General features: G+C 41.2%; 2 protein-coding genes and 1 long non-coding RNA gene across 16 annotated transcripts in view; 1 reads left to right on the top strand and 2 right to left on the bottom strand.

Annotated features, from left to right (window-relative positions):
• Window positions 1-1,345: 1,345 nt before the first annotated feature.
• LOC121484477 lies at window positions 1,346-15,163 on the bottom strand. Of its 3 annotated transcripts, XR_005986046.1 has the most exons (4): window positions 15,038-15,132; window positions 9,385-9,568; window positions 8,103-8,355; window positions 5,223-5,428 (listed from the first exon to the last, which is right to left on the bottom strand). It is a non-coding gene; the product is annotated as an uncharacterized LOC121484477 (long non-coding RNA). The 3 variants fall into 3 exon arrangements; XR_005986048.1 differs by lacking the exons at window positions 5,223-5,428; window positions 8,103-8,355 and adding an exon at window positions 1,346-1,383 and having other exon boundaries at window positions 15,038-15,163; XR_005986047.1 differs by lacking the exon at window positions 8,103-8,355 and having other exon boundaries at window positions 15,038-15,157.
• Window positions 1,474-5,162, bottom strand: LOC121484446 (zinc finger protein 432-like). The gene is given in 2 exon segments (XM_041743727.1): window positions 1,474-2,350; window positions 2,352-5,162. Coding segments are annotated over 2 exon segments (1,758 nt in total). The 5' UTR covers window positions 4,016-5,162; the 3' UTR covers window positions 1,474-2,256.
• The window catches only part of ZNF613 (zinc finger protein 613), a 30,759-nt gene continuing 20,765 nt past the window's right edge, over window positions 14,448-24,441 (top strand). For 11 of the 12 annotated variants that reach the window (XR_005986037.1, XR_005986034.1, XR_005986028.1 and 8 more), the window contains exons 1-3: window positions 15,171-15,300; window positions 22,413-22,608; window positions 24,287-24,413. Coding sequence is in view for 1 of the 12 variants with exons in the window: in XM_041743717.1 (XP_041599651.1) it covers window positions 22,597-22,608; window positions 24,287-24,413 (139 nt within the window). In the remaining 11 variants the exon portion in view is untranslated. Of the gene's footprint in view, window positions 14,933-15,170; window positions 15,301-22,412; window positions 22,609-24,286; window positions 24,414-24,441 lie in introns of those variants that run through there. The other variant, XR_005986031.1, reaches the window with a different exon arrangement.

The following is a 24,441-nucleotide window of genomic DNA, read 5'->3' as shown; positions in this document are numbered from 1 at the left end:
GATTTCCCTAAAATGGAGATACTTCACATAGATGTTGGTGACTTATGGTTCGGAGACAAAGACTGTTCCATGACTGATAAAGGTCCCTAGAATCTGAGCGTGCATGTCACAGAACACCTTAATATTTACCTGTGTTTTATATTTTCTCAGCTATGCTGTAGTTTTTGTTGTTATTGGAATCTTTTTTTTTTTTTTAAGATTTCATTTATTTATTCATGAGAGACACAGAGAGAGGCAGAGACCTAGGCAGAGGGAGTAGTAGGCTCCATGCAGGGAGCTCGATGTGGGACTTGATCCCAGGACTTCAGGATCACACCCTGAGACAAAGGCAGGCCCTTAACCGCTGAGCCACCCAGGAGTCCCACACCTTAATGTTTACCTGTTTTAGATTTTCTCAGCTATGTTGTAGTTTTTGTCTTTATTTGAGTCTTATATAAGTCATGGAGTTGTGTTGAGGAGATTCAATCACCTTAAACTGGCTACCTGCTATCATTGCAATTCCCTCATTTTAAAAAATTTATTTACTCATGAGAGACAGAGAGAGAGACAGAGACAGAGACAGAGACACAGGCAGAAGGAGAAGCAGGCTCCATGCAGGAAGTCTGATGTGGGTCTCAATCCCGGGACTCCAGGATCATGCCCTGGGCTGAAGGCAGATGCTAAACCGCTGAGCCACCCAGGGATCCCCTCAATTCCCTCATTTTAATGTAAACCAATGTGCTTGAAAAGGAAACCTACTTTTGCAAAATTAAAATCAAATTCATTGTATCTTAGAGTTTAATCTCCATTTAAGAAAATAATTTAAGACTTTCCAGCTACAGTCTAGAGAGGGATTAATAAAAAAAAATCTCTGAAGTTTCACTTTTACTCTTTGAAAGGGAAGCATACCTTGTACAGTATAGGGGAAATAGAAGATTACTTTGACTTTACGAAAAAGTTACATTGTCCAATCAAGCAGTACCAAGACCAAAGCTAGTATTTAATTTCTGTCTTCTGATATCAGGGACAATCTCTCAAACTGTTTATAGAGTTCAAAGGGGCATAAAACTTGTGAATATTCATTATCTTCAGGCCCCTAATATCTGATCAGTTTAGAAGAAACAAAATTCTTTATTACAGATACTTCAACTGTATTTCATCCAGCCTAAGATACTTTTGATTGTGTGACCCACAGTTACTTTACATACTAAGTTCTCCATTTAAATGTCAAATCAGGGGATCCTTGGGTGGCTCAGCGGTTTGGCACCTGCCTTTGGCCCAGGGCGTGGTCCTGAGGTCCTGGGATCGAGTCCCACGTCGGGCTCCCAGCATGGAGCTTGCTTCTCCCTCTGCCTGTGTCTCTAGAGGCCTCTCTTTCTCTCTCTGGTATACATAAATAAAATCCTAAAAAAAAAAAAGATGTCAAGTCATTAACTGTATGCTACATTCAAACTTCATTGTTAACTATGTGGGGAAAAATATTCTATCTTTGAATCAATGAAAAAACATTTTACTCAGGGTCGTTCAAAATCTTCCAGGCCCATTTACAAATACCAGGAAACAGTGCAGTGGCAAGGGAGGGGATATTCAGTATTTTATTAAGATTTCTTATTAAAATAATGAACCATGTAGTTCAATTACAATTACAACTTATGTAGCACTGTAATGATATCAAGATTCAATGCAGATATTCTATTGGCAAGTTTTGTGTACATTTAAGTACATGCACTAGGGAGTCACGTTGTTTTGCTAATACATTCAATTCCCAATTATGAACAATCATTTTAATAATAAAAATAGATGTAAAACACATATTCTCATAGTTCTGATATAATTTTTGCTTTGTTTTCTGACAAATGTATTTATTTACATACTTAAAATATTCCATAATTCTGCTTAATATGTCACAATTCCAGGAAATGACATCCTTATAAAATGATAACCAAAAAAGATACCTCAGACTCATTATAGAATTTTTTCATCAGCGTCAATTCTGATACCAGTGTGGCTGGATTTCATGCCAACACATCCTCACAATCAATATAGACACACACAGATGTTCCCTCCTATTTTCTTTCTGGCTACATTCAATTGACATATATGCATGAAGGTATTTCCTTCTGTCTGGCATTCTACCCAGTACCATACTCTTGTAAGGTGTGAGTCTGGGGAAAAAAAAAAAAGTGTGTCCACATCTGTGGTCTTAAGATTTCATTCCTATGTAAACTCTGGTGTAATCAGCTATTTACTTTCAATGACAACTTTTGGATATTTACTTCATGATTTCTCTCCTCTATGAGTTTTCTGATGTAAAATGAGGCTGAATTTGTGGGAGAAAGTTTTCCAACACTCATTGCATCCATAAGGTTTCTCCCGTTTGAGTTCTTTGATGTATACTAAGATGTGATTTCTGAGTGAAAGATTTCTGACATTCGCTGCATTCATGGGGCTTCTCTCCTGTACGTGTCTTCTGATGCAAAACGAGGCTAAACTTAATAGGAAAACTTTTCCCACATTCACTGCAACTGTAGGGTTTCTCTCCTGTATGGATTCTCCGGTGAATAATAAGGCTAAACTTGTGAGAGAAAGTTTTCCCACACTGGAGGCATTCATAAGGTTTCTCTCCTGAGTGAATTCTCTGATGAATAAGGAGATAGGACTTCCTGCTGAAGGCTTTGTGGCATTCACTGCATTCATAAGGTTTCTCTCCAGTGTGAGACCTCTGATGAATAGTGAGGTGCGACTTTTGAGTGAAAGCTTTCTGACACTGACTGCATTCATAGGGTTTCTCACCTGTATGTGTTCTTTGGTGTAGGATGAGACTAAACTTGATGGAGAATGTTTTTCCACATTCACTGCACCCACAGGGTTTCTCTCCTGTATGAGTTCTCCAGTAAGTATTGAGGAGTGACTTTACACTAATGCCTTTCCCACATTCACTGCAATGATATGGTTTCTCTCCAGTGTGAGTTCTCTGGTGTCTAATGAGCTCAGATCTCTGGATGAAGGCTTTTCCACATTCATTGCATCCATAAGGTTTTCCCCCTGTATGAGTTTTTTGATGTAAAATGAGACTAAACTTAAGGGGGAAAGTTTTCCCACATTCATCACAACCATAGGGTTTCTCTCCTGTGTGAGATCGCTGATGAATAATGAGTTGTGACTTGTTGCTGAAGCTTTTCTCACACTCACCACATCTGTAGGGCTTGTCTCCTGTATGAATTCTTTGATGGGAAGTGAGTTGTGACTTATCGATGAAGCTTTTCTGACATACACGACATTCAAACCGTTTTTCTCCTGTGTGAGTTCTCTGATGTTTAATAAGGCATGACTTATCAGTAAAAGCTTTCTCACATTTATTGCATTCATAAGGTTTCTCTCCTGTATGGGTTCTCTGGTGTAAAATGAGATGCGATTTCTAGCTAAAGGCTTTCTCACATCTACTGCAACCACAGGGTTTCTCCCCTGTGTGTGTTTGCTGCTTAATGAGGTCTGACTTCCGGGAAAAGGCTCTCCTGCAGTCACTGCAGTTATACTGTTTCTCTCGTGTTTGAGTTTTCCAATGTTTAGTAAGCAGTGATTTGGGGATGGAAGGCTTTAAATGTTCATTATATTCATTGGATTTTTCTCCAGTATGAATTTTCTCATGCTTAGTATAAAGAAATGCTTTGTCAAACCCACTAAACTCAACTTCGTTTCCTGCATAGCTTTTATTCTGAATAATGTACTCTACATTAGGTTTCAAATGTTCCTCAAGTATGTCAAATGTATGGGATCTTTGTGCTAAAGGGACATCGAAGTTTAAGCTTAGAGACAGTATTTTTCTAAATGCAGTGTTTTTGTGGTGATTCTCCATAGTTTCAAGATTGCCTTTGTTTTCTTGGTGCCAGTCTGTATGACAATCAACATGCCAGATGTCATCTAGAAAGAAAACTAGTGAGCCACAATGACTATGTAATAGAAGGTGTGGAATCCCATAGCAAAGGCCAAGCAGAGAAGAGGAAATGAGACTGGGTATACAGTGAAAGTCTGACATTTGTAAGTAAAAGGAGAAAAAAAAATGTAATAAACTACAAAATGTGGAGACAAGGGACAATTTATGAATGCTAGGTATATTAGAAAAGAGAGCTATATAAATGTGTTAATGGGATGAGGAGAAGGCAGGTAAACTGAGGATGCCAGGGAGAAAGATTAGGAGAACAAGTTCCAAGATGAACTAGAGTGGGATCTGGTCCGAATACATAACAGGAGGAAATGTATTCTTTTATTTTTATTTTTTTGAAAACTTTTTAAAAATAGGCTCCACACCCAACATGGGGCTTGAAGTCACAACTCTGAGATCAACAGTTACACACTACTAAATGAGCCAGTCAGGCACCCCCAGAAATGTATTCTTTTAAAAACCAAGCAAAACAATCCTAATATGGAGAGATTAAAAAGGGGAGTCAAGGGATGCCCGAATGGCTCAGTTGGTTAAGCGGCCAACTCTTAATCTCAGCTTGTCTTGATCACAGGGTCATGAGTTCAAGCCCTATGTTGGGTTCCACCCTAGGTATGGAGCCTACTTTAAAAAAAAGAAAAGTGGAGTCAACATTAATGTATGAGGGCACTTATGTCCTCTAAGTCACAGTCAGAGCTTAAAAACGTCAAGGTTTCTCCAAACAACAATAGGTGTCTCCCTGTTTCTGACCAAATAGGAATTTACTTCCATTTACACCACAGGGTTGGTTTTTCACTTACCTGGATGAATCTGACTCTGGATTTCTTCCTCTGTTATCCATGGTGTCATGTTCCAACTGGCAGAATACATCTGCTTTGGTAACTTGATACCCTACTCAAGGAAAATTATAGCGGATCCATGGACCCAAATACTTGGTCTACAAGGCCTCTGAAAAATGGGGGAGGTTATATTTAAGGGCCTGAACAATTTGCATCTTAGCCAAATAAAGCCCTTTTATTTTGGGAGTGAAAGAAAAGCCTTCTGTTAAGAGGTAAGAATGTACCGAAATCTGTGATGTATAAAACTCAAGTGCAAAAAAGTAAGGTGCTTGTAAGGCTCCACACATTTAATCACTGAGAAAGGAAAGGCAATTCATTGCTTACATTACTCTGGGAAAGCTCTGCTTACCCATTGATACTAGGTTGCTATAATTTTCCAACATCACATCTTGATACAGGTTCTTTTTTTTTTTTTTTTATTTATAATAGTCACATAGAGAGAGAGAGAGAGGCAGAGACACAGGCAGAGGGAGAAGCAGGCTCCATGCACCGAAAGCCCGACGTGGGATTCGATCCCGGGTCTCCAGGATCGTGCCCCGGGCCAAAGGCAGGCGCCAAACCGCTGCGCCACCCAGGGATCCCCTTGATACAGGTTCTTCTGAACAGGGTCCAGTAGCTGCCACTCCTCCCATGTGAAAACCACAGCCACATCCTTGAATGACAGTAACCCCTGAAATAGAATGTTCCTACTCATTTCTAAAGGGATTATTGTTGGTTAATACTATGAAATATAATATAATAATTTTTCCTATCATCAGTCATTTGCTTTCTATATAACTAGTTTTGCATTATAGTTTGTAGGAAAAACTAATTTTTATTTAAAATATCCTATTTTTGTGCTTCCAATCATTCACTGATGTACATGTTCACTCTTTCACAAAAGAGAAATAGAATAGAGCATCCTGAAATCCTTTAATCTAAGAACCATCTACAACCTATGTGAATGCACCTATATGTCAGGCACTACACTAGATACTCCTTTGTATATAAGACCCTCTCCTACCCTAAAAGAGCATACTAGTTTGCAGAGAGAGGTATACAAGTGCACTAGAGTACAATACATTTATATAGGGCAAGAAAGAAATGTATACCATGTGGGCAACAAGGTGGAGGAAAAAACTTCTAAGAGGTTGAACTTCAGATAGGCAAGGAGAGAGGTGAATGGAATTCAAGAAAGAAATAATATGAATGACAGCACAATGAAAAACTATGAGTATTTAAAACACTGCAAATATATTTCTTCCTAAGTTGTGAAATCAAATGACTGAATTTAGAGCAGGGAGAGCATATTATAAGCACTCAAAAATTTTTCTCACATTATTTTTGTTACTTAAACATTAACAGTGATAGACTTCCAAGGTACTGGGTTAAGTGCATTTAGTAAGTTACAGAGGGGCACCTGGGTGGCTCAGTAGGTTAAACATCTGCCATCAGCTCAGGTCATGATCTCAGGGTCCTGGGATTGAGCCCTGCGTTGGGCTCCCTGCTCAGTGGGGAGCCTGCTTCTCTCTCTGCCCTCCTCCCCTGCTCATTCTCTCTGTCTCAAATAAAAAAATAAAATCTTAAAAGAAATAAGTTACAGAAAAGTATATAAACTATAACCTCGAATATGATGATGGGTATTAGGTTCTGTGTGGTAAAGTGTTGACTCAGCAGGCCTGGGCTGCCCAAGCCCTGCACACTCCAAAGAAAGGCCTGTCTTTGGGAGAACCAGTTTTTGACTTGCTCCTGGGAGATGATCTCTGAACCCCTATAATATCCAGCCCAACACAGGTGTTTTCACATTCTTGAGACCTTGGGCTAGGCTCTATTTGGGGGAGCTGGAGACTGAGTAGCTTAAGTTGGTCATGCATGCTGAATGCTTGTGTTGTCTGACTCCCACTAAAACCCTGGACACCAAGGTACAAGTAAGCTTCCCTGGATGGTAACACTTCCCACTTGTTGTTACAGAGTGCTGCTGGGAGAATCAAGCCACTCCACTGGGTGAGGAAAATTAGAAGCCAGTACCTGGTCTCTCCTGGACTCTACTCTGTATCTTTGCCTTTGTTGATTTAATCTGTATCTTTTCACTATAATAATGAATAACTACAATAGCTTTTGTTGAATCCTTTTGAGTTCTTTTAGAGAATCATAGAACCTGAGAGTGGGCCAAGGACCCCCAACTCAAATATATACAAATTCATAGTTATATATGTAAATGTTGACAGGGGAAATCAAATAGTTTTCCTCATAGTTTGAGGATGGTGAAAAAGAATTAATGGGGAACTAAAGTGTTTAGCTCTAAAAACCCCTCTACTATTTGAAACATTGGCATTGAGAATATTTTAAGTTTTACTAATATAACTGGAATTCTAAAATTTTTTGAAATATTTTGATTTTTATGAATTAAAAAAAAATTTTTAAGATTTTGACAGAGAGAGAGAGAGTTCGCATGCACAAGTAGGCAGAGAGCCCGACATGGGGCTCCATCCCAGGACCCTGGGATTATGACCTGAGCTGAAAGATGCTTAACTGACTGAGCCATCCAGGGACCCTGGGACTTTTTTAAATAGAAGAAACGGATTATGAACTGAGTGAAGAATGAGAAGACATTATGAAGGAAATATTCTAAGACTTTGCTAATAGATGTAACTTGGAAGTGTTTGCTAATTAATATAAATTGGGATTTCTCAACCTCAACCCTACTGACATTTTGGGCCAGATAACTTTTTGTGGTAGAAGTCTGTACTGTGTTGTAGGATATTTAGCAGCATCCCTGGCCTCTATTTACTAGATCCCATTAACAGTTATGACAATTAAAAAATATCTCCAGACATTGTCAAATGTTCCCTGGGCAGAGAAAATAATCCTGATTTGAGAATCACTGATTCAAAGAAATGACTGAATTTTGAGGACTGTTTGTGGAAGACCAAAAGATGGTCTTAGAATCTATCCATTTTCTCAATAATCTAGGTATTATCCCTGGATAAAGTCAGACCATCAGAAACCTATGGACTTGAGCTACATTGTTTTGAAACCCTAAAGCACTCTGATCACTGATTTTGGCTTTGGTATAGCACCACTAGCTTGTCTGAGGATGGCTGAGAAATAACCAAAAGGAACTTACCACTTTACTAGTGGTTTGCTATAGAAGAAACTGATCATTAAACAATCTAATGATCTATCAAACACATTTCTTCCTACTTACGTGACAGGAACTATCTACTTTTCTAGAGATTTCTCCTTAAGGCAAAGCAAATCAGTGATTTTTTATTGATGGTCATGTGGTAGATTATATTTCCCAATGATGACCACAATAGTATGTCCCATTCCAAAACCTTTTGCAATGTGACTTCGTTACTAACCAATCAAGCAGTAGAACCTGTTCCTCACTCCTTGAATCTAGTTTGTTTTAGGAACTTGCTTGCAATGAAGAGGATGCAGCAGAAGTGATGATGCCTAACTTCCGAAGCTAAGGCAGAAAAGGCCATGTAGTTTCAGTCTGGTTTTCTTAGAATCTAGCATCATGCTGTGAGAAGTCTAAGCCACAAAGGGAGGCTATGCATAAACACTCCATTCGAGGGCCTCAGCTCAGCCTAGTGTTTGAGTGGCGTTATCCTGGAAAACAGACACAGGAATGAAGAGTCCTTCAGATGATTCCAGTCCCCAACCTTTGAGTCTTCCCAGCTAAGGTTCCAGACACGATAGTGTGGTGATAAACTGTGCAGTAAAGGATTAATACAGCAATCTGGGTTGTCCACACCCTGCACATGCCAAGGAAAGGTTTGATTTTTACCTCTTCATAGGAAGTAACCTCTAAGTCCTTGAAATATCTTTACCTGAGAGCCTTGGGCTATGCCAGATAATTCATGTTATTGGTGTGGTTTATGGTGGGGGGCTTGCCACACCATAGTAGCTCGACTTCTGAAAGGGCTGGAGACTAAAGGTAGCCATTCATGAAGTCAGCATTGCCTATGTGACCAACTCAAATAAAAACCCTGGAAACTAAGGCTTGAATTAGCCTCCCTGATTAGCAATACTCAATGCATAGTGTTATAAGTGATTGCTGGGAAAATTCAACACTGTCAATATGACTCCACTAAAAGAAAACAAGCGGAAGCTTTTGCTTGGTATCTCCTGGATCCAGCCTTATGATCTTTCCCTGTGGCTGATTTTAATCTATATCCTTTTGCTGTAATAAACTATTATCGTGAGCATAACAATGTTTCTGAGTACTCTGAGTTCTTCTAGCAAATCACTGAACCTGAGCATGGTCCTGGGAACCCACGAACATGTAAGACTATAGGGCTCTGTCTTACTTCCTGACCCACTGAATCTATGAGAATGATAAAAATAAATGCATACCACCAGGTTACAGTGTGGCTTCTTATACAGCAATAGATAAGTGGGACAGGGAATACTAAAGACAAGTTTGTAGCTCAATTTTGTGAACTATTTAGAACTTGGGCTCTATAATTTATGTTCTAACTTAAAATCATTTGCATAAACAAAGGATTTACACATTCTCATTGTACAGGGTAGTCCTCATAAATAATGAATAAATGTATTCTTTTAATATGTGTATTGTCAAGCTTCCTTAAACCCACAGGAAAGCTTAATGGAAAATAAATATATAAATAAACTCACTTGGGACTTGGACATTTTCTGAAGCCCTTAAATATTGTCAGTAAGTTTAATATGTGCTCTGTTGTTGATTCTGGGCTCTTTTCTGAATTTCTAGTTCAAGCTCTCTGGTAAAAGATGCAGTGTTGATCTTCGTACCTTCACTTCTTTCCCTCATAGGAACTATTTTATCCCAGGAAGCCAGGACCTGGGGATTACAGAAATTGTAACTGTGAGTATAACAGATTTTTCTGAGTTGTTGGAGTCCCTATTTGTATGTGTATATATTTTTTAGATATACACAAATAGATATATATCTAAAATTTATGTTTTCTTTAGGTAGTAAGTTAATATGATAGTCTAAAGAAAAAAGTAATATGTAGTACCTGATGGCTTATTTTTCAATAAACACACAACTATTTTATAATAAAGAAACACAAACAATAAAGCTGTCATTAAATTATGTAATTTTACCAAAACTGTACTCAAAACTAAATGTGCATTTCGAGAAAGACCATTACAAAGAAATGGGGACTAGGGGAAAAAGATGCTTAACTGACTGCAATGGGGACTAGGGGAAAAAGATGCTTAACTGACTGAGCCATCCAGGGACCCTGGGACTAGGGGAAAGTCCAAGAAGAAAGTTTTAAAAGCCTAAAAAAAATCCAGAGAAACAGGTATAAATACTGAAATACTACTTGCTAATTTGTCTTGGGTATCTTCTCTGTGATCTTTAACTGTATGAAGGGTTAGCACTGTTTATCTTTTGTTATTTATTTAAACAATGGGAAAAGAATCTCAGGTTGAGAAACTTGCTCAAATTCACATAAGAAAGTGGCAGAATAAAGGGCAGCTTGGGTGGCTCAGCAGTTTAGCACCGCCTTCAGCCCAGGGCCTGATCCTGGAGACCCAGGATGGAGTCCCACATCCGGCTCCCTGCATGGAGCCTGCTTCTCCCTCTGCCTGTGTCTCTGCCTCTCTCTCTCTCTATCATGAATAAATAAATAAAATCTTGAAAGAAAGAAAGAGAAAGAAAGAAAGAAAGAAAGAAAGAAAGAAAGAAAGAAAGAAAAGAAAAGAAAGAAAGAAAATGGCAGAATATTGATAAAAACCTTAGGTCTGCCCAAATTCAAAGTCCATATTCTTTTCTCTGAGTTAAACTTACCTGCAGATGTTCTGATTACCTGGAAAACCTACAAGAATCAATTAGTAGTTACATTAGTTAATAAGAGTTCAGTAAAGAAAGAAAAGAGAAGGTGGTTTATTTTTTTAAAAAATTGGCTCTTTTATATCTACCAGAAAATAAATAAAATAACCATTGGAGACCAGCAAAGACAAGAAACAAAGCTGCCCCAAGCACTGATCTCCCTACAAGTCATCCCATTCACTGACCACGCCCAAAGACCACTCAATCACTGACCCCTCCCCCAAGTACATCCCAAACACTGACCTACGCCAAGAACATCAAAAGCACTAAACTACCTACCAAAGATGTCTCAATCACTGAACCCCCACCACTCCCAGACCCAGGAATATTCCCATCGTGGACACTGGCATTAGTAAACCCTCTCAAGGACGTCCTGATCACTGACATGTTCCAAGAATTCTTCAGTCACTGACCTTTTTCCAAGGATGCTCCAATTGCTGACATGGCCCTCACGGCTGTCCTAAGAACTAATCTTTCCCATGAGACCTTTTCAGGCATTGACACACCTTCAAAGACACCCTTATTCCTGACTTCCTTCATGAACACCCCAAACACTGACCTCCCATCATTGATCCTCAATCAGTGACTTTACCTGAAAGACGCCCCAATCACTGGCTATCCCAAGTGCATCCAAATCATTGACCCACTGACTAGGTAACACCAATCACTGACTTGCCTCCAAGACGGCCCCAGTCACCGATCCCCACAAAGTAATACCCCAAGTCCTAACACCTTTCTCCAGGCCACTCCAATCCCTGACCATCCCCAGGCCTGCACCATTGCCGACTACCCCAATCCCTCAATCATGCAATGCGTAGTCCCCCACCACACAACGGCTTGCTTCTCTCACGGACAACCCAAAGCCTCCCTTACCATAAACCCCAAATCTCCACAAACCTAGTTAAGCCTTATTCCGCTCCCAGAACGCAAAACTGAGACCCCGTAATACAACCTTCGCGCACCAGTTGGGTGGGTAGAAAGAGCCACGGTCCATCACTTGGGCTTCAGACTCACGAGAGTCTGTTCCACCTCCCGAGATCAGGTTTAACGTGTGTGGCATCCGAGTCAACAGGCAGCCAACCTTCACCCCGGGGGCGTCCTTCCACAGACTAGGATTCCGTTCAGCTCTCGGTATCTTAGACAAAGGCACTACGAGAGAGTATGGCGGTGCCCTGTTGGCAGACTTACGTGGGAGCCGCCATATTGGAAGTCCGGTACAACTTTTCCGCGGAAGAGAACATTCCTTACGTCAGTTGTGAGCGACACAAAGGGCGATGCGCAGGCTCCTGTCTGCGTGGGCCAAGCCCAAAGGCAGTCGCCACCGCTTTGCTGATGATGGTACGTGCCAAGCAGTGAAAGTTTACTGTGGGCGCCGCCCTCATGAAAAATGAACAGGGCTGGCCGTAGAGGAGAGGGAGTCCTTTAAGGAGTGGAAAACACTGGAATTTATATAAAACGGTATAGGTTTCGAAAAGCCAAACTAGTACGACAAAGGCAGTAGGCCTCACTGTGGGCGTGGAGTACACTAATTTATTTTAAGGAAAAGATCTCTTCCTGCCAGGATTGGTGGTGGTGGTTAGGCAACATCTCTAAGGTGAAGGGTGAGAGGGCTAGTGGGTAAGTAGAGCTAGTAGTGAGGGAAGGGCTGGAGACGGGGGGGGGGGGGGGGGAGACTAGAAATTGTTGGTAGAGATTTCCTAACAGATTTTATCTCAACTCAAATGTTTTCACATTTTATTTATTTTTTTAAATTATTCATGAGAGACAGAGAGGCAGAGACACAGAGGGAGAAGCAGGCTCCTCGCAGGGAGCCGGATGTGGGACTCCACATCCCGGGAGTCCGGGATCCCACCCTGAGCCAAAGGCAGACGCTCAACCACTGAGTAACCCAGGCGTCCCCTCACATTTTACTTCTAGTGAAGTAATTATTAGAATTAGAATTGAGTCAAAGAGAATGAAATATTTTCTTTTTAGTATATGTGCTGCTGAAGCGAGCAGAAAAATGAAAATTTTTAATTGGGTAGATAATTCCAGATTGTTGTCCCAAACTGGTTTTACTGATGATACATTTTACTGGCTACTATCCTTCTTAAGGAACTGGATACTTCGGGGACGCCTGGGTGGCTCAGGGGTTGAGTGTCTGCCTTTGGCTCAGGGCATGATCCCGGGGTCCTGGGATCGAGTCCCACATTGGGCTAACTGCATGGAGCCTGCTTCTCCCTCTGCCTGTGTCTCTGCCTCTCCCATGATTAAATAAATGAAATCTTAAAAACAAAAACAAAAAAACCCAACTAGATACTTAGGGGGTCTGGGTCATGATGCCAGAGTCCTGAGATCGTGCCCCAAGTAGGGTCCACTGCTCAGGGGAGAGCCTCCTTTTCCCTCTTCCTCTGTTTTCCCCCACCCCCACTTGTGTGCACCTGCGTGTGCTCTCTCTCTCTCTCTTTTTTTTTAAGACTTTTATTTATTCATGAGAGAGAGAGAGAGAGAGGCAGAGACACAGGCAGAGGGAGAAGCAGGCTCCATGCAGGGATCGATCCCAGGTCTCCAGGATCACACCCTGGACTGAAGGCGGCGCTAAACCGCCCAGCCACAGAGTCTGCCCTGATTTCAGTATTTTTAAATAAATATGTAGGAGAAGAACTGCTGCCTAATATAGTTCTGTTTTTATTTATTTATTCAAGTTATCTCTATACCCAACATGAGGATTTAATTTACAACCTGGAGATCCAGTCTCATGCTCTTCTGACTGAGCCAGCCAGGTGCCCCATGGTTCTGTTTTATTTTGCAATTCTCTTAAGCTTAGAAGTTAGTTTTGAAAGGATTTTTACTCTTTAAAGATTTTGATAGTTTAAGGAATATGGATATACTAACAGTGGATTTTTAAGTTGGGCGCTTTATCCATAGATTTATCTTGAAGGAAACTTCAAAACTGTCCTGCAAATACAATTCTCTGCACATACGCATTTCTGTTTCCTCATTCTTCCAGTTAATTCTGGTTGGATTAGATTTGATGTTTACATTATGATGACTATGTAAATACTATTTACAGCTCAGCCACATAGTATACTATGATTATATTTCCTTTCTTGTACAATTTTTTATTCTTCCTGGAGTTGTCTTATTTATTCCTTCCAGAAATTCTGGCCTATGGTTCTTAGAAAGCCCTGCCCTTTGCACTGGCTCCACATGACTTGTGACCTGGACATTGGCTTGGGACTGTTCTCACCTTTTCTGGGCGGTAACTGTATCTCCCCACCACCTCTCCCAAAGGGAAGCTTGGTTTCTTCCAGTCACTGTTTTTCACTTCCTTGTGATTAAGTTTTGGAATATAGGTTAGGTCCAGAGCCGATGACCAAGAAATAATTTTTGAGAGGTCTTTGGTGCAAAATGGTGGTTTTATTAAAGCCTGGGGACAGGACTCATGGGCAGGAAAAGCTGCTGCCCCGGGCCTGTGAAAGGTAGCTCCCAACCTGGGAGTTAGGAGGGGTTTGAAGATAGCCTACTCTCTAAGGAATTTTGGAAGCAAGGTTTCCAGAACCTTGAGGGGGTTAGTTATTGTTGGGAAAGGTCACTTTTTCTTTTTTTTTAATTCATGAGAGACACAGAGAGAGAAAGAGACAGAGACACAGGCAGAGGGAGAAGCACGCTCCCTGCAAGGAGCCTGATGTGGGACTCAATCCCGGATCCTGGGATCACACCCCAAGCCTAAGGCAGACACTCAACTGCTAAGCCATCCAAGCGTCCCATGGGAAAAGGTCACTTACTACTGTCTAATAAAACCTGAGTTATGAGACCCTTCAGATGTACACTGGTGGGCCATGTCCTTGGGGGATGATTGGCAATACGTATCTTGGGGGTTTAGAGATAAAGGGAAATTTCTAAAGGACCTTTTATATGTTAAAGTAGACTTACAGGATCCTGGGTGTCGGGATAAGATTGCCTTTTGTCCTTAGCAAAGTATGAACATCAGGGCAGTTGAGTCCATAGAGGAATGTCCCTTTGCCTGTTTCAAGGACTTGTCAATGTGCTGTCCCGGGGTCGTGCCTTGTCCTCAGCTAGCCCTGTGTTCCCCCATCACTTGGATGGCATTATCACTCTCTATACCGTTACTGCTTGTCCAGATACTTTTTTGTCCTCCAAATCTTCCTCTTGGCCTCCATATCCGTCAGAAGCATTCCTAGGGTATTTGCCCTTTGGCTTTTATGTTTGCCCTTTTTCCCCCGTTAAAAAACTTTATTTTGTATGGACACTTAACTTCTAAGATGGCTGCACCTCGTGTGTTTTCCAAATCTTTCTTCGTGTAAAGTGGATTTTCTCGCCAGCCCGCTGAGGTAGACGTATCCTACTCCATGTTTGCCTTGTGTAAGTAGGTTCAAACTTTTGAAAATCAGTGCAGTTTGTAGCGCAGGATTTAAGGTGTGAGAAATGGGAGTGTTTTCGGTAGGTTTTCATTGTTTCGAGCCTTACCTGGCTACTCTGGCCAAAACGACCACTTCGCCTTCCGTAGGTTGATTACCGAAGGGCAGCCGCTTGGCCGACCCGCTGGCCAAATGGGCGCGGACATGTTGACTCCAGGAAAAGCCGGAAGTCCAAATGACTGTTCTCGGTAGAAACGCCTCTGGCCCTCGTCGGCCGCCATCCCCGGGCGCGGAGGCTGGGCATGGGCGCAGCAGGAGAATTTGCGGAAGTGCGGCTTGTAGGAGGTCGCGGTGGGGTCACTAGAAAATCAGGTCTGTGTATGGTTGGGTATCTGGAATAAGAGGAGAGGACCGAGGCGTCTGTGGGTGCCCGAGTGGGTGGAGCCTTGGGGTCTGTGGGGGAGAGGAAGCAGGTGGAAGCCGGTGCCGGTGTCTGTGTGTGCTATGCCTTTGGAGTGTGGGGGCAGTGGCTACCGATCTGTGGAGACCAACGTTTCCGAGACCGCGGTCAGGCTTTGGGTTCTGTTGTAGCGCCCAGTGATTGAGCTCTAGGGAGGGGGGTGGTTTTTGTCAGTGAAAGCGGTGTCCACTTCGGATTCGGGTTTTACTCTTGCGGCTCAATGAGGGGCAGAGGCGCACGGTCAGCGAACCCTGGTGTTTCGAGATTATTCCGGGGAGGGAGAGTAGGGAGATGATGAGTGCATGGGAGAGGTCCAGGTGTCTCAGCCCCTTGAGAGGTTTGTGAGAGCTGAAGCACACTTGGTGGGTGGGTTGAGGGTCCAACGTTTCTTTCCCACCAATCCAAGCCCCTGGTTTGCCTTTGTCTTTGCACATCTCTTGACCCCATAGTTATGATGGAGGATTTCACACAAAGTGGTTTCAATTAAAGAGGATTTTGCCCTTTCTGCAAGTTTACTTTATGTACGCATATGCACACACAGCTGGAAATGTTTCTTTTGGGTGCCATTGTAACACAGTAAACTAACATTGCTGTTACTCCAATTCTGTTCCCCAACGGTAACATTTGTTACCTTTTTTTCATTTCCCCTTTAGTCTTCGGTTTTCTATGCTTCACAATTCCAATATTCTATTGAAACACTGGCAAAAAAAAAAAAAAAGAAACTGGCATAATTTGACTCTATTTAATTTCATGTTATAAATACTATATAATAAACATAAGTTTTTTCTTTAAAAATTTTTTTAAACTTATGTAACTATATATTGTCAAGAGGCAAATCTGTGCCATTATGCATGCAATCTCAGCATTCATTTATTTTTTTTTTAATTTTCTCTCTCTTTTTTTAAAAGATTTTATTTGTTTAATCATGAGAGATAGAGAGAGAGGCAGAGACACAGGCAGAGAGAGAGAAGCAGGCTCCATGCAGGGAACCTGACATGGGACTCCATCCCAGGTCTCCAGGATCATGCCCTGGGCAGAAGGCAGGCACCCCACCAGTGAGCCACACAGGCGTCCCTCAGCATTCATTTAGATAGAATTTGAATAGGCTTGTGTCTGAGTAATCTCTACACCTAACAAGGGGCTCAAATTCACAACCCTGAGATCAAGAGTTGCAAGCTTCGCCGACTGAGTCAGCCAGGTATCCCTAAATAGAATATAAATACTCAATCACCTTTGAAAACAGGTTTTTATTCTCCATTTACCCATGCACGTGGTTTCCAGTCACTCCTGTCCACCTTGATCTTAATTTTTTTTGCCAGTGTGAATGGTGTTTTTAAACATTTTATTCTCTTCTTTCAATTTACTATCACAAAGAAGAAAAATTACATTAAAAATCTGCTCCTTGGGATCCCTGGGTGGCGCAGCGGTTTAGTGCCTGCCTTTGGCCCAGGGCGCGATCCTGGAGATCCGGGATCGAATCCTACGTCGGGCTCCCAGTGCATGGAGCCTGCTTCTCCCTCTGCCTATGTCTCTGCCCCTCTCTCTCTCTCTGTGTGACTATCATAAATAAATAAAAGTTAACAACAACAACAACAAAAATCTGCTCCTTCACTGAATCATTAATATTAAGAGTTTCCCATTCCCTGTAATTTTTTATTGTTTAAAGAATTTTAGGGCAGCCCCGGTGGCTCAGTGGTTTAGCGCCGCCTTCGGCCCAGGGTGGGATCCTAGACCCAGGATTGAGTCCCATGTCAGGCTCCCTGCATGGAGCCTGCTTCTCCCTCTGCCTATGTCTCTGCCTCTCTCTCTCTCTCTCTCTCTCTCATGAATAAATAAAATCTTTAAAAAATTTTAAAAAAATAATTTTACATTTGAACACCTATTATGCCTACCACCTAGATTTTTGTCATCATGATTTTGTTTCCTTTATTCCATATCCATATATCACTTCTCAGTCATTAATATACCCTTTTACATTAAAAATTTTTTAAAGATTTTATTTATTTATTTATTTATTTATTTATTTATTTATTTATTTATTTGAGAGAGATAGCACAAGCAGGGAAGAGAGAGAAAAGCAGACTCCCAGATGAGCAGGGAGCCCAATGGACTTGAGGACTTGATCTCAGGACCTGGGATCATGACCTGAGCTGGAAGCAGGTGTTTAATGGACTGAGCCACCCAGATGCTCCTCTTTTACATTTTTTAATGTTTATTTATTTAAGTAATCTCTGCACCCAACATTGGGGGCTTTAACTCATGACCCCAAGATCAAGAGTTATAAGTTCTTCCAACTGAGCCAGGTACCCTGGTTTGTCTCTCCTTTTTTTTTTTACTTTGCTCATTTATTTCTTAAATTCCACATATGAATGAAATCATATAGTATTTGTCTTTCTTTGGTGGCTTATTTCACTTAGCATTATACTCTGTGGATCCATCCATATTGTTGCAAACAGGAAGGTTACATTCTTTTTTATGGTTGAATAATATTCCATTATATATATGGCATATAATATTAAGTATATTTTATATATATTATATAAAGTTATATATCATATAAAGTTATTTTAAATACAATATGTAATATATATGTGTATATACACCACATATTCTTTCTGTTCATCTATCGATGGACATTTAGTTTGCTTCCATAATTTGGCTGTTGTAAATAATGCTGCAGTAAACAGAGGTGCATATATCCCTTTGAATTAGTGTTTTCATATTCCTTCATATTCTTTGGGTAAATACCCAGTAGTGCAATTACTGGGTCATAATGTCATTCTATTTTTAATTTTTTAAGGAATTTCCATAATATCTTCCATAATATCTACCAGTTTGCATTCCCACCAACAGTGCGTGAGGGTTCCTGTTTTTCCACATCCTTGCCAATATTTGTTTCTTGTGTTTTTGATTTTATTATCCTGAGAGATGTGAGGTGATATCTTACCGGGTTTTCTGTGTACAAACTTTTGTGTAGATATCCTTTTACTTCTGGATATAAATCCTATGTGAAATTGTTGGTTCACATGGTAAAATATATTTAACTGTTAGAGGTACTACCAGACTATTTTCCAAAGTGGCTGCACCATTTTACATTTCCATTAGCAGTTATGAGGGTTCTATTTCCTCCACATACTCCCCAACACTTGTCATTTCCTTTTTTTAAAAAACTATATCCATCCTAGTGAGTGTGAGCAGTATCTCAGTTGTGGTTTTGTTTTATTAAAGATTTTATTTATTTATTCATGGGAGACACAGAGAGAGACAGAGGCAGAGGCACAGGCAGAGGGAGAAGCAGGCTCCAGGCAGGGAGCCTGACGTGGGACTGCATCCCGGGTCTCTAGGATCAAGCCCTGGGCTGAAGGTGGCGCTAAACCGCTGAGCCACCTGGGCTGCCCTCAGTTGTGGTTTTGATTTGCATTTCTCTGAAGAATGATGTTGAGCATCTTTTCACGTGCTTATACTATGCATAACTTGAATATATATTTTCACTGAATATAGATTATTATCATTTCTTTAGCTTCATTGGATATGTGTACTTTTATTCATTCAATTAATTATCTAGTAGCAGACCTAAATAATCCCTGTATATCAACTGTGCATGCTTATGCCATTATTTCCTTTGTAAAGATTACTAGGAGTGGATTTCTTCTAAAAAGAAGTGTGGAGTGGATTCTAGCTAAATATCTATTGAAAGTATTCAATACTAAGTGTTAAACTATTCCCCTGCATTGAATAAGCAGTCACTCCCCACCACCACCTCCCCAAGGGGGTAGAGACAACTACCCTGACAAGACCCTGACAACTACCAATCTGCTTTCAGTTTCTGTGGATTTAGCCATTCTGGCTATTTCATATAAGTGAAGTCATACAATATATGACCTTTTGTGTCTGGCTTCTTTTACTTAGTGTAATGTTTCATGGTTGTGTACTGTGTTCTAGGGTATTCCTTCTGTGCTTATCAGGCCATTTCATTTATAACCCTGCCTTAATCTTCATTACCTGATTGCACTGAGTGTAGAATTCAGCCAGAGGGAAAAGTTGGGGTATTCTCAGGTCTCTTCCAAGCAGGTGTCCTGCCCTGTGCATGTACTTGGCTTTATTAATTCCCCAGTATGCCCTACTACTTTTGAATGGCTTAAGTTCCCGAAGAAACTCTCTCCTCAGCTTTTTCTCCCAGCCTTTCAACTGTGCCTCAACTATAATCTTTTTTTTTTTTTTTTTTTAGTTTTTATTTATTTATTCATGAGAAACAAACAGGCAGAAACATAGGCAGAGGGAGAAGCAGGCTCCCAGGAGCCTGATGCAAGACTCGATCCCAGGATCCTGGGATTATGACCTGAGTCAAAGGCAGATGCTCAGTCACTGAGCCACCCAGGTGCCCTTCAACCATAATCTTTTGTCCCAGGCATCTATAGGTTGTTTATCTACATTGTTGTTGTTTTTAAGATTTTATGTATTTATTTATTTATAGAGTATATACTAGTGGAGGAGGAGCAGAGAGGGAGGGAGAGAATTTCAAGCAGATTGCTTGCTGAGTGCAGAGCCCAATGTGGCATACCATCCCACAACCCTGAGATCATGGCCTGAGCCAAAATCAAGAGTTGGTCACTTAATCCCCTGAGCCACCCAGGCGCCCTACCTTGCATTGTTTTGTTTTGTTTTAAAGATTTTTAATTTTTTTTAAAGATTTTTAAAATTTATTCATGAGACAGAGAGAGAGAGAGAGAGAGTGGCAGGCAGAGACACAGGCAGAGGGAGAAGCAGGCTCCACACAGGGATCCCGACATGAGAGTCAATCCCGGGACTCAATTCCGGGACTCGATCCCAGGTCTCGATCCCAGGTCTCCAGGATCATGCCCTGGGCTGAAGGCAGGTGCTAAACCGCTGAGCCACCCAGGGATCCCCAAGATTTTTAAATTTTTCATTTACTCATGAGAGACACAGAGAGAGAGGCAGAGGGAGATGCAGGATCCTGGCAGGGAGCCCGATCCTGGACTCAGTCGCCGGCCTGGGGATCATGTCCGAGCTGAAGGCAGACACTCAACCGTTGAGCTACCCAGGCATCCCCCACCTTACATTATTTTTGAGAAACACCCATTGCTTTTCTATCCTGTGCGAGGTCCAAATTAGAGGGATGAGCATGTTGCGTTAGTCCTTCAGGTAGGCCTCAGACAGATTGGAACAGATAAACACGATTCTTTGCATTTAAATAAAGTCTGCTCTACTCATTCCAGGACCAGGAACCAGAGTTCCCCACTAGGAATCCTGGCTCCTATCTCTAGCACTACTACCAGGCTGGGGAGAGGGTGGAACAAGGGCAAATAAAAATGGTACAGAACTTTCCTACCATTTTTTTAAAAGATTTTATTTATTTATTCATGAGAGACACAGAGAGGCAGAGACACAGGTAGAGGGAGAAGCAGGCTCCATGCAGGGAGCCCGGCATGGGGCTTGATCCCAGGACTCCAGGATCACACCCTGAGCCAAAGGACGCTCAACCACTGAGCAACCCAGGTGCCCAAGTTACCTCTTTCTTGATTGAACCATCACTCTGCCACTTATACCTGTGACTATTTTTCAGAGTTATGATAAAGGGTTTGTTTTGTTCTTTATTCTGACAGTTCTTACTTGCTTTGGTGTTTCTGTGGAGGTATGAACCCTTGGAACTTCCCACTCTGCCATTTTCATTCAGTGGGAGTTCCTCCTATAATGTGCATGATTGATTTGTTTTGTTTTTTAGTCATGGGTACTTTTTTGAAGAAATGAACTGCATATGCAACTTAAGTGATAGCCTCTAATTCACCTCCCTTCCCTCCCCAGACATAATGGCTTTCTTGAACTTGTTCTATATAACTCATGTTTTTATACTTTCTTTTTTTTTTAAGATTTTATTTATTTATTCATGAGAGAGAGAGAGAGAGAGAGAGGCAGAGACACAGGCAGAGGGAGAAGCAGGCTCCATACAGAGAGCCCAGTGTGGGACTCGATCCTGGGACTCCAGGATCATGCCCTGGGCCGAAGGCAGGTGCTAAACCGCTGAGCCACCCAGGGTTCCCTGTTTTTATACTTTCACTCAATGTGTATATAGCAGGAAAGAATAATCTTGTTGTATATGCTTTAATTTTTTTCTATCAGTTTGTCTTTGTTTCTTTCACATGACTTAGTGAAAATGGTTTGTTAGATGATACTTTGCTGAGCACCTTTGTCATCAAACTGAGGTATGTACAGAAACTTTCATACATGAGCACATTTGGTCTTAAAGAAATAGATATCCAAATCCTCGCCTTTTACAAATTCTCCTTCCAAAAAGTGACCTGTTTGAGAAGCCCCTCAACCATGGGGCATTATGCTCCGCTGATTCTCCTTTGCTGGCTTCCTTTCATGGACTCCACTTCTACTTCATGGAAGAAAGTGCTCACATACTCACAATCTGGTGTTCCATTGCTCCAGAGTACAGTAACCTCCAGGGTTCCAAATAAAAGGACAATACAAGAGAGCCAGGAAATTTGGAGGTGACGATATGAAGAAAGACTCAGAATCTCACTGAATTTTAATCTGGGGGACAGGAGGACTGAGAACACCTGGACTTGGACCCCGAGGCTTTGTCTCCTCCAGCTTTTATTAAGAAAGCTAGCGAATAACAATCATCATGAATCTATTTGTTAGCTATAGGAATGATTAACTTTGGGAAATAGAAACAGAAAAACATGTTTACTTCAAAGGGTAAAAGAATTGTCCTGCACAATACTTTGCAATTATGCTATATGCCATGTAAGGAGGCTATTAACTCAGGGAGGTGGAGCGGAAGAGCTATATCTGGAGAACAGTGTGGTCAAGTCAGTGTGCTGACTCAGGACCTCATGTATCCCCAGTGTGCTGGGGGTAATGAGATTCAGTTCTCAGATAAGCTCCACAGCTGGTTGCCCACAGGACAGGTGGCCTTGAAATCAGGTGGTGGCAGTAGCAGTGATGACATCTGGGTCCAGAGAAAATGTGCACTCAAAGCTAATTTACTTTTCAGCCCACAGGTCCTACTCTAGGAGCAAGATCCAACAAGTAAAGCAAGGAAGAGGTCTCAGGACCTGCATATGGTCATTTGTGGGGACACCATTGACCAGAAACGAAGATTTCAGGAATTTAGGGGAATTCAAGAAGAAACTAAGGCACAAGTCCCCATATTGGCCATTGTCCAATAACAGAAGAAAATGAAGGACCAGGTGACTTTGTTTTATTCTTTTTTTTGTTCTGTGATTATTTTCTGGAGGACTTGGAAACTCAATTGAATTAAATGGAAAAGTATAAATTGGTAAAGTTGACCTTGTGTAGAAATGGATTTAGATTCTAACTTCAATATTAAGGCAGATAGGATCAGGAATATATTGTTCGTAGGATCCCCACTAAATGACTAATTTTAGAACATCGTGTTGACTGGAGCATCCTATGGGCTATGGGCTGTCAGTTTATGTCTGATAACTCTAATGGTCATCACAACCATAGAAACACAATAATCACGGGATTATGCAGTAATGGAGGAGAAAGCAGCCTGGTTCTGCAAGGATGTCACTATATATTTTATGGCATTTAGACGTCAGGACTTTTGTTTAATGGTGCCTCTTAGACGTGATATGGTAGTGCCCTTAACTTCAGCTTTCTCCTAAATGCAAAAGAAGGTTTCTCAAAGACCTCTTTGAGAATATACCAGGAGAATTCAGTGGGCACAGTTCTTCCTGGGATCATAACAAGGTGACTGTCAGGGTTATTCTAGATCATAATAAGGTTATCTAGATCATAACAAGGGGCTGTCAGGGTTATTCTAGAAATAAAATCCAGGTGACCTAAGAAAATGGAAGGGTTTCTTGACTTTCAAAGGTCTTATATGAACAGGTGGCTAAATTGATGTTTGAGTTCAGATATGGCAGTAGGGAGTTGAAGGTACTGTTGTCTGGCATAGTTGTTGGGATCCAAAGGGCTTGCCTTCAAACTTCCCCTTATGTACGATAGTACATGCTCCTTGCTCTTGTTCAAAGCCAATTCCTACTGCCTCCTCTTTTATTACCTTTTAAAATTTACTTCTATGAAAGTGCCTGGATATATTTTAAAGGTAAAAAAATTCCAATGATTATAAAGTTCTATAGCAAAAGTAAAATTCTTCATCATGTATACATAGAGCAAATGTTTCAAATACATATATTGTAAATGTTTTTAGTTTAGCAGAATTTAATGGCTACTTATTACCGCAACTTATTTGTTGAATGATGCTTGACTGAATGATTAAAAAATATTTTGTTATATATATAAGTTCGAACGTGGATGTATTTTTCTTCTATACCAATGTAGTTTATTTAAAAACATTTTTTAAAAGATTTTATTTATTTGAGAGACAGAGACAGATCATGAGCAAGGGGTGGAGGCAGAAGGAGAGGGAGAAGCACACTCCCTGCTAAGCAGGGAACCCGACATGGGCTCAGTCCCAAGACCTGAGGTGAAGGCAGACACTTAATTGACAGCCACTCAGGCACCCCTATAACAGTGTAGTTTACAAAAAAAACCCCAAAACATTTGGGGCACCTGCATGGCCCAGTGGGTTAAGCAGCTGACTCTTGATTTCAGCTCAAGTCATGATTTCAGGGTCGTGAGATGGAGCCCTGTGTTGGGTACTGAGCTTAGCAGGGAGTCTGCTTGAGATTCTCTGTATCCCTCTGCACTTCCTTCCCTGCTTGCATGCTCTTTCTCTCTCTAAAATAAATGGATAAATCTTAAAAAAAAAAAAATCTGAACACCTAAGTGTATAGATGTAGCCTATGTGGTGAACATGAACAGAGCAACTTCCTTCATATTCCTTTCATTTCAATAACTAGAGAAGCACTCATATTAAACAGAACTATGTTGTTATAGGAATTGCTGACACTGGAGGATGTGGCTGTGGACTTCACCTGGGAGGAATGGCAGCTCCTGGCCCCTGCCCAGAAGAACCTGTACCGGGATGTGATGTTAGAGAACTATAGCAACTTGGTGTCAGTGGGTGAGGACCATCTCCCTTGTGTCTCTTA

This window comes from Vulpes lagopus, chromosome 2 (assembly GCF_018345385.1).
Source record: "Vulpes lagopus strain Blue_001 chromosome 2, ASM1834538v1, whole genome shotgun sequence".
NCBI classification, from domain to species: Eukaryota; Metazoa; Chordata; class Mammalia; order Carnivora; family Canidae; genus Vulpes; species Vulpes lagopus.
This window is presented reverse-complemented; position numbering and strand designations above follow the sequence as displayed.